General features: G+C 37.3%; 2 protein-coding genes across 3 annotated transcripts; one reads left to right on the top strand and one right to left on the bottom strand.

Moving 5' to 3' along the window:
• Positions 1 to 825: 825 nt before the first annotated feature.
• Positions 826 to 2,393, bottom strand: LOC6035179 (serine protease grass). Of its 2 annotated transcripts, XR_005277774.1 has the most exons (3): positions 1,624 to 2,393; positions 1,300 to 1,566; positions 1,164 to 1,245 (listed from the first exon to the last, which is right to left on the bottom strand). XR_005277774.1 is itself a non-coding variant. In XM_038257773.1 (2 exons), the coding sequence occupies exons 1-2, from the start codon at positions 1,422 to 1,424 to the stop codon at positions 852 to 854; spliced, it is 519 nt and encodes a 172-aa protein (XP_038113701.1). In that variant the 5' UTR covers positions 1,425 to 1,554; the 3' UTR covers positions 826 to 851. The 2 variants fall into 2 exon arrangements, 1 of the variants encoding a protein (XP_038113701.1); XM_038257773.1 differs by lacking the exon at positions 1,624 to 2,393 and having other exon boundaries at positions 826 to 1,245; positions 1,300 to 1,554.
• Positions 2,394 to 2,496: 103 nt separating this feature from the next.
• Positions 2,497 to 5,144, top strand: LOC6035178 (polyserase-2). The gene is made up of 5 exons (XM_038257759.1): positions 2,497 to 3,185; positions 3,241 to 3,471; positions 3,526 to 3,599; positions 3,651 to 3,742; positions 3,795 to 5,144. The coding sequence occupies exons 1-5, from the start codon at positions 2,531 to 2,533 to the stop codon at positions 4,405 to 4,407; spliced, it is 1,665 nt and encodes a 554-aa protein (XP_038113687.1). The 5' UTR covers positions 2,497 to 2,530; the 3' UTR covers positions 4,408 to 5,144.
• The last annotated feature ends 9,718 nt before the right edge of the window (positions 5,145 to 14,862 follow it).

Genomic DNA, 14,862 nt, shown 5'->3' with positions numbered 1-14,862 from the left:
GGTGGAGGGCGGAGCGCGCGGTAAAACCGGGCAAAACTTCCGCCCTCGTCGGTACATATTAGGGGCGTAAGACATCCTCTCCGGTTTTAATGTTGAATTGTTCAAAGTTTCGTACGAGCGTACGTATACACAAGTGCGAGTATGTTCTGGAGCGAAAATTTAGATGCTTTTTGGCGAAAGTTGTGTGCTGTGCTGAAGGGGGCCAATTTTGCGAGTTTTTATTGAGATTTTTAGCGAGATAAAACTGTTTGCCAAGTGCCTACACTTTTCGGCAGGTGCATCAGCGGGAGGCGCTGAGTGTGTCGAGCTTTCCAAGTTTGGGTTGTTGTGATAGCGCAACTAATTTTATGGCTAACGTTACGCTGGGGAAAACAATGAACGTTTTTGGGGGAGTGTTGCGTGGAGTTTACCTTGGCCCTTAAACTTGAGTAAAAACAAGTGAACCAGAAATTACGATTATTTCAGGAAATTATCATTCTGTGGAAACTCACCTCAAAAATACACACTTACAACAATACTATCAAAAACGCTAGAACACAAACTCACTAAATCCAATACAATCCCACAAAATCACACAAGAACTCACAAGATCACACACAATCCCACAAAATCCCACATAACCACACACAATCCCTCATAATCACTCATAATCACACAAGAACTCACAATATCACACAACATCACTCAAAACCACACAGAGTTCTAACAAAGTCCCACATAATCACACAAAATGTCTCACAATCGCTCACAATCACACAAAAACCCACAAGATCACACAAAGAAAGCTACTGACAATATTTAATTGACTTCTCAAAATGAAAAAAAGTAATTTATTTCGAAAATTCCAACTCTTACGGTCTAACATTCCCAATGATCCACCCGACGTGCACGGACACGTTGGTGTAAACCGACGGTGCCTCCCTGCAACCGAACGTCCCGAACGCCGCGATCCCAAACTGGACAAACTGTTGCGTGCCATAGTACCCGGCCGTGTATCCCAGCGGTGCTCCCACATCTCCGTGGCAGCTACTTCCGCTGGAACCAGCCCCGGCTTCAGCGCAAAACTGATCCTCCGCCAGCGTCAGCCCAAACAGTGCGTACTGAGTTCGACACTTTGCCTCATCAACTGAGGATACGATCGCCTTGCGCAGGCTTTTCATCCGATGCCGAGTCTCGTTACGACCCCCGTTGGCGTTGCAGTCCTCCTCCTGGTCGATCGTGTGTTCACCGAGTCTGACTCGATAACTGAAATGAGGAAATTATCAGATCCCGTTGATTCAAAGATCGTCGTCAACTCACGGCTTGAACGGATCTCCATTGGCGCACTGCGCCGTGGTCATCACGTAGCGCTGATTGATCAGCGATCCCATGCAGAGCGGAGATAGCTTGTCGGAACCGTCCTCCCGGTACAGTACGATCGCCATCCAGGGAACTCGAACACGCTTGCGGCGTGTCCTCCGGCGATCTTGTTGATGGTGTACTTACCGCAGCTCGAGGGGAAGTGGCTCAAAAGGTAGTAGAAGGGCTCTGGTTCTACGTCGATCGGTTGGCAGCTTTCGTCGGATTCTGTAATTGAGATGAACTTATAAGGATCGAGGATTACGCGATCACTCGGCGCTATACCTTCCAGATAGTGAAGTTTGGTGATCCTTCGGATCCAGGATACGTATTTGAGCAGACCATTGAATAAAACGTTTGTACCGCAGAAGTTGGACATAAAACCACCCATGAACCAGGAATTTCCCCGTCGAAGGTAGACTATTTCACCATCATCACAAATATTAGGATCATTCTTGAGACATAACACGTCAGAGTCGGACTTTTCATCACATTGATCATTGCCAACGAGCTTAAGCTTGATCCCTGTCAGTCGATCCTCCTTGTCCCAACCAACCACAGTTCCAAACTTCCCTTTCCCACTCGCGACCTGATTGATACAGATCGGTTGAATATACGACGTAAAAAAATCCAGATCGTTGAACTTCAACAGTGCTAGATCGCCAAACCGTTCGATGCTAAACACCTGGTACCGCTGAGTTTGCTCGCCGATCGTCTCCCTTCCCAACTGAAGCGTCGTATGTTTAGCCCAGCTCTGCACTCCATCGCGATTAGTCACACAGCCATCGGTCGTCAGCGCAAACTTCAGACTGATCAACACCCCGCTGCACACGTGACCTTCGACCTCTTCCGGCTGGACAAAAACGGCCACGTGCCACGGCCAATCGCCGGCCGCGCTCCAGTCGTGGCTTGTGGCCAACCCAGTTAGGTTGAACTGCCGAACGCCACACTTGAACTTGTACTCACTGGTCTGCTGTAAGGTCGCCGCGATCAACGCCGCGATCAACGCCGTGATCACCGCGAGGCGCAACATCTCGAGTAGAACTGATCGCGAAGCTGCTAAGACGAGCACACATTAGTGGGGGTTTGCGATTGCGATCTTGTTTACAAACACGTCAAGGTTTGTTGCAAGAACGCGATCGCGCGGATTAACCGGTTAGGTTATTCCCATCTGCTGATTAGCTCAGTCAGGATGCGTCTCTTCCCGGTTGCGGTCGCACTTCTTCTGTCCCAGCTGATCGCGGCCGATGAAGGTGGGTCGATCACCAACTCACTGTTTCGGTGCGGTATCCGGAAACGATTCGGTGTTCAGCTGATCCTCCGCGGTCGTACCGCCGAGCTGGGTCAGTGGCCGTGGCACGCGGCGATTTACCACGGGTCGAGCTACAAGTGCGGTGGGACGTTGATTGACCAGCGACATGTGCTGACGTCGGCGCACTGCGTCGTGGATTCCCAGCGGCGGTCGTTGCGACCGGCGAGGATCGAGGTTCAGCTGGGGAAGCACGATCTTCGCGAGAGTTCGCGGCCGGTGAAGGTCAGTGAGGTGCACGTTCACGAGGAGTTTGAGCGCAACAGGAACGACATCGCGTTGCTGGTGCTGAGCAGTACGGTGACGTTTTCGGAGTTGGTGATACCGATATGCTTGGAGGGGATTCAGGGTGGGGATGATCTGGTCGATCAGCGGGGTTGGGTTGTGGGCTGGGGTGAAACGGAGGATGGAGCTGTTTCGAACCAGCTGAAGACGGCTTCGATGCCAGTGGTCAGCAACACCGAGTGCGTACAAAATGATCCGGATCTGTTTGGACGGTTTATATCGCCGGGAGTTTTCTGTGCGAGTGATCGCAATGGTTCGTATGGTATGATCGCTAGGGAATCCTTTGAGTAATTGGTGATCATTTTTAGGAACCAGTGTGTGTCGCGGGGATAGCGGTGGAGGAATGTACATCCTGGCTGGTGATCGCTGGGAACTACGCGGGATCACGTCCTTTGCGGGGTTGTCCGAAACGGGAAGTTGCGACACGAAGAAGTACGTGGTGTTCACCAACGTGGCGCACTTTTACGGGTGGATCAAGCGGTTGACCATGGGCGGTGGAGAGCAGGACGTGGATGTTCCGAAGAGGATCAGTGAAATAAGTGAGTTGTTTGTGAATTTTGGGGAAGATCATCGATCAAGCTCGATCATTTCAGAGTGCCAAGAGTACGCCAAGATCGCGGAGAAGCAGCCTAATGGAGTTTGCATGAATGCGCGATCGCCGCACACGGTAGGAAAACTAACCTTGATGATCGACGTAAACTGATCGTAATTTTTCCAGGTCATGATCGTCGACAGCAAGCAGCGTTACGTTCTTAGCGGAAGCATCATCAGTGAGAAGTTTGTTCTGACGAAGGCGCCCAGTTTGAAAGAGTGAGGATCACGTTGTAGTCGTTGACATTGTTTTATGGTGATCTTTTTACAGACAAATCACGATGGACGTGGATTGGGAGCGCTTGAAGGTGCGTCTTGGAGGTCAAGCCGACAATCCAGTCAAGCAGGAGTACCTGCATCCGAACTACGACGAAATTTCTTCCAGCAATTTGATAATGCTGCTAGAGTTGACAAATCCTTTGAAGTTTGCTAGAAGATTCTTACCGGCTTGTTTGGCAAATCGAGCTACGGAGAACCTGTACGACACTCTTCTGTTGACCGGATTTGGAGGTCAAAGTACGACGACTAAAGAGTTCTACGAAAGCGTTGATAGCCGGGTAGTCTCCAATGAGCAATGTCAAGGTGCAGCATCCAAGGAAGAACTCTGCGTCACGGATCACTACACGGGTGTCCGGAATGGCATCGTTGGAGGTCCGTTGCAGACGGTCAACACTCGAAACTGCATGTTTACCCAGATTGGAGTGGCCAAGGATCTACAAGGCAACATCAAAGGAGGCAATGTGTTCTCTCGCGTCACAGCCTACTTGGATTGGATCGAGCACGTGGTTTGGGGAGTTCCGTTAGCTGTTGAAAAAGGGGCAAAGCCTACTATTGCCACAACAACTTGGCGCTATTCGAAGGATTTCTACTTTCCTGACAACTAGCGAAAGCATTTCCTTTAGCTTAAATCTTAAATACACATGAGTTTTCCCCCTAGCAAAAAACCAAATCTCTCAAAAGTCAGCTGCCAATGGTCGGCAAGGCAATGTGCTTAGCCACTTACAACCCCGGAAGTGTCTCTCTCTCCTGTTGTGGTATTCCCCTGTGGTCCACCCCATCAGTCCTGTCAGGGATTGCGGATTTTTTGCATACCTTTTACCGTCCCCAGAGCTGCCCTGCCCTGCCCCCCTCCGGCAGAAAAGGGATTCCGTTCCATTCCATCGAGTCCGCATCTCGTCTCGTTCGACGCTTCCAGGCAGTGCACCACAGTTGGGAGGAAATTCCATCCAACAAGTCCTTCGTACCATCACCATCATCATCTGTGTGCGGGATGCTGGAAAATGATGAAGAGCTTGGAGGGGGACAAAAAAAAAAACTCCCAGGAAGGTCGCGTGGCGAAAAGGGTTGCCTCCGCATCCGTCTCAAATCTCAGTTCGGGGGGAAATATGAAAAATATTCCAAATATGGATACACAAATCCTTGTCCGCCCCACAGGAACGACCCGCGTCCTTCTCCGGTTGCAGCTGGAAGAGCATTTGCGCTCCATTTCACTCAACGTGCTGCCGTTTGTTGACTGCTGGTTGAATCTTGGGAGAAGAAGGTACACCTCTTTGTTTTTTTGTTCAGGTGGATGATAATAATAACAATAATGAAATATAAAATGAGAAGAATATGCACCAAATTTGAAGTCATAAATTATTCCGGCGGATGTTAGTCTCAGGACAGGTTGAGAGGAGCTCAAAAAGTCAGGCATTTTTTATGATTTCGGAAGCGTAGAAAAGATATCACGACGTTGAACGTTTGCCTTTTTGTCTAGTGAGTTTATGTTGTTTTTGTCTACTTTTTATCTGACAGCGAGCCTACTTTTCTTCTGAGACACCGACGTTAGATTTTTTTTTTGCTTGACGGTAAAAACTCACACATGTCTGAGCGTTGTGTTAAACAATTTAAATTTTAGACAGTTTTTGTTGACAGTTCCGTGGAATTTCGAATCACACAATTTCACACAAAATCCCACACCACACCACCAACCACAATTACACAAAATCACACACAAAGTCACATACAATCGCACAACATCGTACAAAATCATCATTCAACCTCTTTTTTGAAACATTTTTGAAGTTGTTCATCAAATCTATTTAATCAACAAAAAAAAAAAGACTAAAATAAATTCTAAATCAAGAAAAAAACAAAACTCATCAGATTTTCCTTTCGCTTGTCCTAGCTCCACCTCGCAAGTGTCAAGAGCTCACATAACTCGCACATTCCACACCACCCAAGTACAAGTAACTGGTGGAAAAAGCAGTACCCGAAAGCCAACCTTTTCCAAACTAAACAGCACACACACACACAAATTCTTCATTTGCAGCGACGAAAAACCTCAAGTAAATGTACTGAACAGAGGAATTTTCACATAAGCATGAAATTAATACACATCCAGACACAGGCACAAATTCCATCCGGCGCTACCTTGTACCAACAAAAAAAAAAAAAAGGAAACTTGAGGCAGAGCGGGGCGTATGTTTTTCTTTTGCAAATATTTTTTGCACACCTGACTTTCCTTCTCTCGGTGGCACCTTCGAGGAATGGTTCCAAATGGTGCGAACCAAGAATTTCTGACATTTGGTGTGTCGCAAGAATGCTCCCTCAACCCTTAATTTAGCTTACTTGCCTTTGGAAAGATAGGGTATGTGGCCAATTGTTAGACATTTTAGCTGTGAAATTTTTTTTTTTAATTTTCCGTTGAATGAAATCTTCAATTTCCAAGTTTACCCCACAAGTTTCTTCCAGAACTTTACGGCCTTCGGAAAATTTAGTTTCACGATGCCCTGCCCTCCTCCTAGGAAAAAAAGGCATTCAACTTTTACGGTATAGTTTTGCGCTTGTCCCTTCTGCAAGAACGCACCATTCAATCTCGGAAATCTCATTCCGATGGGACGAACCGGTGCTGCTGCTGCTCTTAAGATTGTCAAACCAAGCCAGGGAAGGCCATTTTACTGTTTTGTGAGCGCAAAAGATGATATCAATTTTTATTACCCTGCTCGTCGTCCTCGTCTTCGGTCTTGGGACAGTAAGTTTTGGAACACCTTCCGTGCACTTCGATCTGTTCCGATTTCCCGGATTTTTTGCCGGATTGTTTGGTGATGCGTGGGAAGAAGTGACCTTCTTTCCGTTACAGTAGTTTCAAAACGGTGTTTCAAAACAGGTTTTTTTTTGTATTTTTGTATTTTTGTTTTTTTTTGTATTTTTGTATTTTTGTGTTTTTGTGTTTTTGTATTTTTGTATTTTTGTATTTTTGTATTTTTGTATTTTTGTATTTTTGTATTTTTGTATTTTTGTATTTTTGTATTTTTGTATTTTTGTATTTTTGTATTTTTGTATTTTTGTATTTTTGTATTTTTGTATTTTTGTATTTTTGTATTTTTGTATTTTGTATTTTTGTATTTTTGTATTTTGTATTTTTGTATTTTGTATTTTTGTATTTTTGTATTTTTGTATTTTTGTATTTTTGTATTTTTGTATTTTTGTATTTTTGTATTTTTGTATTTTTGTATTTTTGTATTTTGTATTTTTGTATTTTTGTATTTTGTATTTTTGTATTTTTGTATTTTTGTATTTTTGTATTTTGTATTTTTGTATTTTTGTATTTTTGTATTTTTGTATTTTTGTATTTTGTATTTTTGTATTTTTGTATTTTTGTATTTTTGTATTTTTGTATTTTTGTATTTTTGTATTTTTGTATTTTTGTATTTTTGTATTTTTGTATTTTTGTATTTTTGTATTTTTGTATTTTTGTATTTTTGTATTTTTGTATTTTTGTATTTTGTATTTTTGTATTTTTGTATTTTTGTATTTTTGTATTTTTGTATTTTTGTATTTTTGTATTTTTGTATTTTGTATTTTTGTATTTTTGTATTTTGTATTTTTGTATTTTTGTATTTTTGTATTTTTGTATTTTTGTATTTTGTATTTTTGTATTTTTGTATTTTTGTATTTTTGTATTTTTGTATTTTGTATTTTTGTATTTTTGTATTTTTGTATTTTTGTATTTTTGTATTTTGTATTTTTGTATTTTGTATTTTTGTATTTTTGTATTTTTGTATTTTTGTATTTTTGTATTTTTGTATTTTTGTATTTTTGTATTTTTGTATTTTTGTATTTTGTATTTTTGTATTTTGTATTTTTGTATTTTTGTATTTTTGTATTTTTGTATTTTTGTATTTTTGTATTTTGTATTTTGTATTTTTTTTGTATTTTTGTATTTTTGTATTTTTGTATTTTGTATTTTTGTATTTTGTATTTTTGTATTTTTGTATTTTGTATTTTTGTATTTTTGTATTTTTGTATTTTGTATTTTTGTATTTTTGTATTTTTGTATTTTGTATTTTTGTATTTTTGTATTTTTGTATTTTTGTATTTTTGTATTTTTGTATTTTTGTATTTTGTATTTTTGTATTTTTGTATTTTTGTATTTTTGTATTTTTGTATTTTTGTATTTTGTATTTTTGTATTTTTGTATTTTTGTATTTTTGTATTTTGTATTTTTGTATTTTTGTATTTTTGTATTTTTGTATTTTTGTATTTTTGTATTTTTGTATTTTGTATTTTTGTATTTTTGTATTTTTGTATTTTTGTATTTTTGTATTTTTGTATTTTTGTATTTTTGTATTTTTGTATTTTGTATTTTTGTATTTTTGTATTTTGTATTTTTGTATTTTTGTATTTTTGTATTTTTGTATTTTTGTATTTTGTATTTTTGTATTTTGTATTTTTGTATTTTTGTATTTTTGTATTTTTGTATTTTTGTATTTTTGTATTTTTGTATTTTTGTATTTTTGTATTTTTGTATTTTTGTATTTTTGTATTTTTGTATTTTTGTATTTTGTATTTTTGTATTTTTGTATTTTGTATTTTTGTATTTTTGTATTTTTGTATTTTTGTATTTTTGTATTTTTGTATTTTTGTATTTTTGTATTTTTGTATTTTTGTATTTTTGTATTTTTGTATTTTTGTATTTTTGTATTTTTGTATTTTGTATTTTTGTATTTTTGTATTTTTGTATTTTTGTATTTTGTATTTTTGTATTTTTGTATTTTGTATTTTTGTATTTTTGTATTTTTGTATTTTTGTATTTTTGTATTTTTGTATTTTTGTATTTTTGTATTTTTGTATTTTTGTATTTTTGTATTTTTGTATTTTGTATTTTGTATTTTTGTATTTTTGTATTTTGTATTTTTGTATTTTTGTATTTTGTATTTTTGTATTTTTGTATTTTTGTATTTTTGTATTTTTGTATTTTTGTATTTTTGTATTTTTGTATTTTTGTATTTTTGTATTTTTGTATTTTGTATTTTTGTATTTTTGTATTTTTGTATTTTTGTATTTTTGTATTTTTGTATTTTTGTATTTTTGTATTTTTGTATTTTTGTATTTTTGTATTTTTGTATTTTTGTATTTTTGTATTTTTGTATTTTTGTATTTTGTATTTTTGTATTTTTGTATTTTTGTATTTTTGTATTTTTGTATTTTTGTATTTTTGTATTTTTGTATTTTTGTATTTTTGTATTTTGTATTTTTGTATTTTTGTATTTTTGTATTTTTGTATTTTTGTATTTTTGTATTTTTGTATTTTTGTATTTTTGTATTTTTGTATTTTTGTATTTTGTATTTTTGTATTTTTGTATTTTTGTATTTTTGTATTTTTGTATTTTTGTATTTTTGTATTTTTGTATTTTTGTATTTTTGTATTTTTGTATTTTTGTATTTTTGTATTTTTGTATTTTGTATTTTTGTATTTTTGTATTTTTGTATTTTTGTATTTTTGTATTTTTGTATTTTTGTATTTTTGTATTTTTGTATTTTTGTATTTTTGTATTTTTGTATTTTTGTATTTTTGTATTTTGTACTTTTGTACTTTTGTATTTTTGTATTTTTGTATTTTTGTATTTTTGTATTTTTGTATTTTTGTATTTTTGTATTTTTGTATTTTGTACTTTTGTACTTTTGTATTTTTGTATTTTTGTATTTTTGTATTCTTGTATTTTTGTATTTTTGTATTTTTGTATTTTTGTATTTTTGTATTTTTGTATTTTTGTATTTTTGTATTTTTGTATTTTTGTATTTTTGTATTTTTGTATTTTTGTATTTTTGTATTTTTGTATTTTTGTATTTTTGTATTTTTGTATTTTTGTATTTTTGTATTTTTGTATTTTTGTATTTTTGTATTTTTGTATTTTTTGACTGACTGAGAACTGACTTGCACAGTCGTCGACTAAAAAAATCGTCCTTTCTATGCACCGTCCAAGATAGTGTTCATCAACAAACAGTAGATCTTCTTCGCTGGAGTCAAATTATCATCTCACCAGGAGTGGGTCTACGAAAGTGGGCGCGGCTCATCCAGGCTCATCGCAGGGAGGGGCGTTGCTCCTCTTTGAATATATTTCCCAAACCCATCTCACCCCACCTGCCCCCTCCTCCAACTCGCAAATGGATCGTAAAGGCTAACGGGAGTTTTCGCTCCGCCGGCAAAAGTTCCAACCCATTTCGGCAGGAGTCGCTCTCTCGACTTCGCACAATCAAGTTTCTATTACCGAACAATAATCTAATCTTTGGCTATCGCTTTCAAAGTGAGCTCCGGAGGGTTGTTGGTTTTTGGCGTTCGTCGCAGGAGGACGACTTGTGTTTGCTTTTTTTTGTGTTGGGTCGCAGCAGGCTGCGGGCGTGCGTTCGTTTTGCACACCTGGATCGCCCCACTTTTGGAGGGGGTGACAGTAGGCGGTGCGGGCGCGATGGGAAATTGGGGGAAAAGGGGGAAATAAAATGGAAATAAAAACACAAGGTAAGCGTATAATGATTTCGAACGAAACCTGACTTCGAACTCTCCCGCCGAGTCAACAATGATGACGATCATTGTCATAGGATGAAGTTGGTTTTCGTTTTTTTTTTGTTGGAGCAAAAGTTGCTGGGAAAATTGAAGGTAAACAGCGATCTAAAGACGTCAGCGGTTTTCGTTTTCCAGCCATTGAATTGGAATGGAATTGCCTGTGTGTGTTCTTTTTGTAAAAGTTAACCCTCAGCCTCAATTCAGCATTCAAAATTTTATATCGATTTGCTTTCATTATTAATTCCAAAGATAATAACATATTTAATTTAGATATTTAATTTAATTTAAAAATTACCTTTTTAAAACAATTCCAACAAGGTATTTTGTATATTTTTTATATTTATAGGAACTTTGAAAATTCCCCTGAAATTGATCTTGTTGAAACATTGCTTGTAATTTTGAAACGTGATTGAAATTTGTTCCACCCTCGTCAACCAAGGGTTAACCCCCCCAAAAAGCCATACCCAGCATTACGACATTCATAGACGCAAAATCAATTATCCGAGTCGAAATATGTCGATTGCTTCTTCGGCAGGTGAAATCTAATGTGACTTTTCCCTCCCGTTCTTTTATTTTCTCGCCACAAAAGTCAATAGAGAAATCAAAGATTGCCATGCCTTGGCAGGCATGGTTTGGATTAGCCCTCCTCCTTAAGCCCAAAAGACAAAGTTTTCCCACCGAGAAACGATCATAGTGTGCTATGCCCTACCACGACGGCCATGACAACGATTGCTACGATTGGGTCAATAAAGTAATACAAAATATAACCTACTTTATTATGGCGTGGGGGTTGCCGCCGGTTGGTGGTCGCCGCCAACTATGGTGGTGCTTATGGTGTAATCTCATTTTCTACTCGTTAGATCCTTGATGGAGGCGCGGTGGCGGCGTCAGGAGGAAATTCCGCACACAGCAGCAGAAAATGGACCTTCCCCCTATCCCTACCACCCGAACATATCCAAGAGTGGCAGCAGTGGCAGTCATGTAACATAATGAATAGCCCGTAACATAATGAAGTAATTCCTGGTAACAAATTTTGTCAAGAGTCAGTGTGTTGAGGTCGGTTGATGACAAAAAGTGGAAGAAGCAGTCTTAAAAATTTCATGGCAATTTAAATTTCATCCCAGGAGCAGCCGGCTTCTTCGGTCTTCGGACCATGGCCAACTGGGACGGTGCAGTGTCATGGCCTGCTGCTGTTGCTGTATCTGCTGCTGGGAGGCAAACTTACCGCAGGGCATTTCTTCTGCTACATGACGATAATGGTGTGGCTTCTCCTTAATGTAGCGTGTTCTTTTAATAGCCCGCAAAAACATGTTCTCCTTTCTGCACTTTTTTTTTGCTGCTGCTGCTGCTCTCGAAACACGGAAAAGCGAGGCCAATTTTTGGGTGGTGGGCCTGGGAAAATAAAAGGAAAACAATCCGGAGGCTGGCTGGCTGGTTGGTCGCGCGCTTGTCTTTTGAACGACGGATGAAATTATGATGAAGCCGTGTTGTTGCAGTATATTTTGTGTGTGTCTTATAATTATTATTTCTATCATCTAAATTGTTTCATTTCATCCGGTTTTGGAAGCGAACCCGCGACTCCTCCGACTCTTGATAAGCAACAAATTGAAACAACAACAAAAAAGCGGTTTGCCCTCTGGCGGACGAGGCCGGGAAAAGATGATTTTATCGCTCAATTTGAAATTTTAATGACGCAGCTGCTGCGAGAAAGCGGCTGAATGCCGCCGCCGAGGATATTTTATCATATTTTGGGCAGCGAACCGTATGCCGGTTGGTGGAAATGTGCCGCGAGATGTTTTGTTTTTACTTTGAATGAGGGGAAAACTGACAAGGCAGCAGTGTGGTTGGGCGTTTTGTGGGTAATTTAAAACAATTTGGAATTCGTTTTGTTAAGGAAATTTGAGCTTTTGCTGCTTCTCTGTTTAAATGCGCTCTTTTAATAAGACTAGGAATGCAATCCATATTTTTGAACCAGTAAGACAACCATCTCTTACCTAGACCATCACTCTAGAATGCTTAGGATTTAATTCAATTTGTCAAATATCTGCAGAATGCTTAATCCCCCCTTAACAATGCTGGAGAATTTAAACAGAAATTAAAAATCGTTGTTGGCCAAAAGGTAACGTTGAATAAATCAAACTCTTAAAATATTTTTTTCAATTCCTTTGTGAAAATTCTTACTTTGCCTGTCCTTCTCGAACAACAAAACAGCCTAACGTCATGATTTGAAATCCGGACACTTAGTAGCATATTATTTTTGTTATAGCTGACAGAAAAACATGTAATAAGTTGGAAATGTAGAAATATTATCAGGATGTAGTATTAACAGTCAGTTTTAAGAGAATGCATGCAAAATATATCTTTTCTTACAATTTGTCATTAGAATTTCAAAATTGAAATGACTTGTTGTGCTTCAAATCCCGGACACTCGTTAAAAGCTGATTCGAAATCCGGACATTTTTGCTTCAAATTCCGGACATTTCGATTTTGCTCATGAATCGCACAAATTTGGACTGACATGTTAGTGAATGGCATTCTTTAGTTCTCAAATAAGCTGTCAACATCAAAACAATCGATACTTTATATAAAAATTTGCTAGAATTTGAGGAAATCAATACCACAAATTTCTGCTTTGCCTTCCAGGTACTTCAGATGCCTATATTTCTGTGAAATGTTTCACATAGAGCGTCCAATTTCCCGTCCCGGGAAAAAAAATTCCCGGGAATTCCCGGGATTTCCCGAAAAATAATATTTCCCGTTTCCCGGGATTTTTTTAAATTTCCCGGGAATTCCCGAAATTCAAGCGGAAGTATACATTTTCCTTATTTTTGGTCCTAATTTTTTTTATTTGAAAAAATATTAATGAGAGAACCTAACTTAATTTTATTAATTTTGATCTACTGTGCATATTGAACTTATAAGAAAAACGGGGTATCAATGATAGGATTTCATTCTGTTTTTTTTATATATTTTTTCCAACTGGTAAGGTTTGTCTCAAGATTATTATTTTGTAAAACATGTACTGGGGTAGGCCACACAAGGTCCATGCACTATTGTTGGAAAAAAATGTTTTTCAATAGTATTTGAAAACTAGTGGCGTTGAAAATTGTGTTTAGCATATTGGGGTGACTTTGTACGAAATATTTGTTGTTAAAATCAGATTTAATGTGTTAAAATTTTACACAATCACTAAGGTTGCTGATAAGTTTTTAAGAAGAAAAAGAAAATCAATGTGTAAATTTTACTTAACAAGTTTTTTAACAATATACCTATAAATTTTTGGTTAAATTGATAAAAAGTCAACATTTTGCCGAAAAATCCTTACAATGAGTTTTGTTGATAAAATTATGGTCTAGAACAAGTTATTTGCCATGAAGAACATAATTTCTGCATGCTTTTATTTTTTTTTTGTTTTATGAGTCAACGTTATTCTTAAACATATTCCTTTGAAATGGTAACAGAGACAAATTTAAAAGCATTTTTATGGTTAAGAAGCATGGATTTTACTCACTGATTCAATATTTTATTTAAAAAAAAAATACTTCTTAACAACAAAAAAATCAATTGATATAATAAGATTTTTTTTACAAGGTTGTATGATTTTTATAAGCAGTCAAGCCATTAATTGACCCCTACACTCATTTTGAACATTAAAGTTGCAGTTCTATACAATTTTGTTGCCAAATATCAATCAGAAGCAGGATAAGATCAATTTTCGATAAATTTCAAATTTCCCGGGAATTCCCGGGATTTCCCGGAAAATTTGTTAAAAATTTCCCGTTTCCCGGGAATTTTGTAACCCCGAGAAATTGGACGCTCTAGTTTCACATTTTTGGTAAACTTATTATCTATATATATAAAAAATTTCGATGGTTTTGTTCGAACGCGAATCAGTTGAACACGGAACGTCGGATCGAGGTGCTCTTTGTTGCGTTGAGTTCGTATAAGTCCAAGGAAGGTTCTTACGCTAACTAATTGACACTTTGGCTACTCTGGAACCGATTCCGGAGCATCGGCAAATTGTATGGAGAAAGTTACGTAAAATCAAATGTTGATCATAGGAGGCTGAATAAGCAAAAAGCTCAAAACGTCAAAATACAAAAAGGAGACAAGATGAAGTTTATCAGGTAAGGCTTGGTTAATTATATTTATTGTTTGGCATTAACTACAGTGTTCAAACAAACTTGAAATGAAAGTTGATGTTAGAATTCATCAAATAACACAGTTATGACATTCCTACTGCGAGCATATATCCAAATAATCGATAAAACAAGATGAGGTGTCCGCGTTTCGAAGTGGCCGGGAATTCGAATCATGACGTTATATGAGTTGCAAAAATGTTGTATGGAACTCGTTGCAAAACTTGTTTTTTTCAGCACTCGTCGTGTTTATCCAACTCGGTGAATCTATTACTACTCTACTTTTTGTTGCATTGTTTTTTTGTTGCATAAACTACTAAACTTTACTTTCAATATTGCAACATGTCAATACGATGTCCTTAAAAAAGTCACCT

This window comes from Culex quinquefasciatus, chromosome 1 (assembly GCF_015732765.1).
Source record: "Culex quinquefasciatus strain JHB chromosome 1, VPISU_Cqui_1.0_pri_paternal, whole genome shotgun sequence".
NCBI classification, from domain to species: domain Eukaryota; kingdom Metazoa; phylum Arthropoda; class Insecta; order Diptera; family Culicidae; genus Culex; species Culex quinquefasciatus.
This window is presented reverse-complemented; position numbering and strand designations above follow the sequence as displayed.

Bases quoted from the DNA above. Each gene is read 5' to 3' on its own strand.
- LOC6035179 (XM_038257773.1), bottom strand. From the start codon at position 1,424: ATGGCGATCGTACTGTACCGGGAGGACGGTTCCGACAAGCTATCTCCG. The intron at 1,246-1,299 runs GTGAGTTGACGA...TCCTCATTTCAG, and splicing joins AATGGAGATCCGTTCAAGCC to TTATCGAGTCAGACTCGGTG.
- LOC6035178 (XM_038257759.1), top strand. From the start codon at position 2,531: ATGCGTCTCTTCCCGGTTGCGGTCGCACTTCTTCTGTCCCAGCTGATC. The intron at 3,472-3,525 runs GTGAGTTGTTTG...CGATCATTTCAG, and splicing joins GAAGAGGATCAGTGAAATAA to AGTGCCAAGAGTACGCCAAG. The intron at 3,600-3,650 runs GTAGGAAAACTA...TAATTTTTCCAG, and splicing joins ATGCGCGATCGCCGCACACG to GTCATGATCGTCGACAGCAA.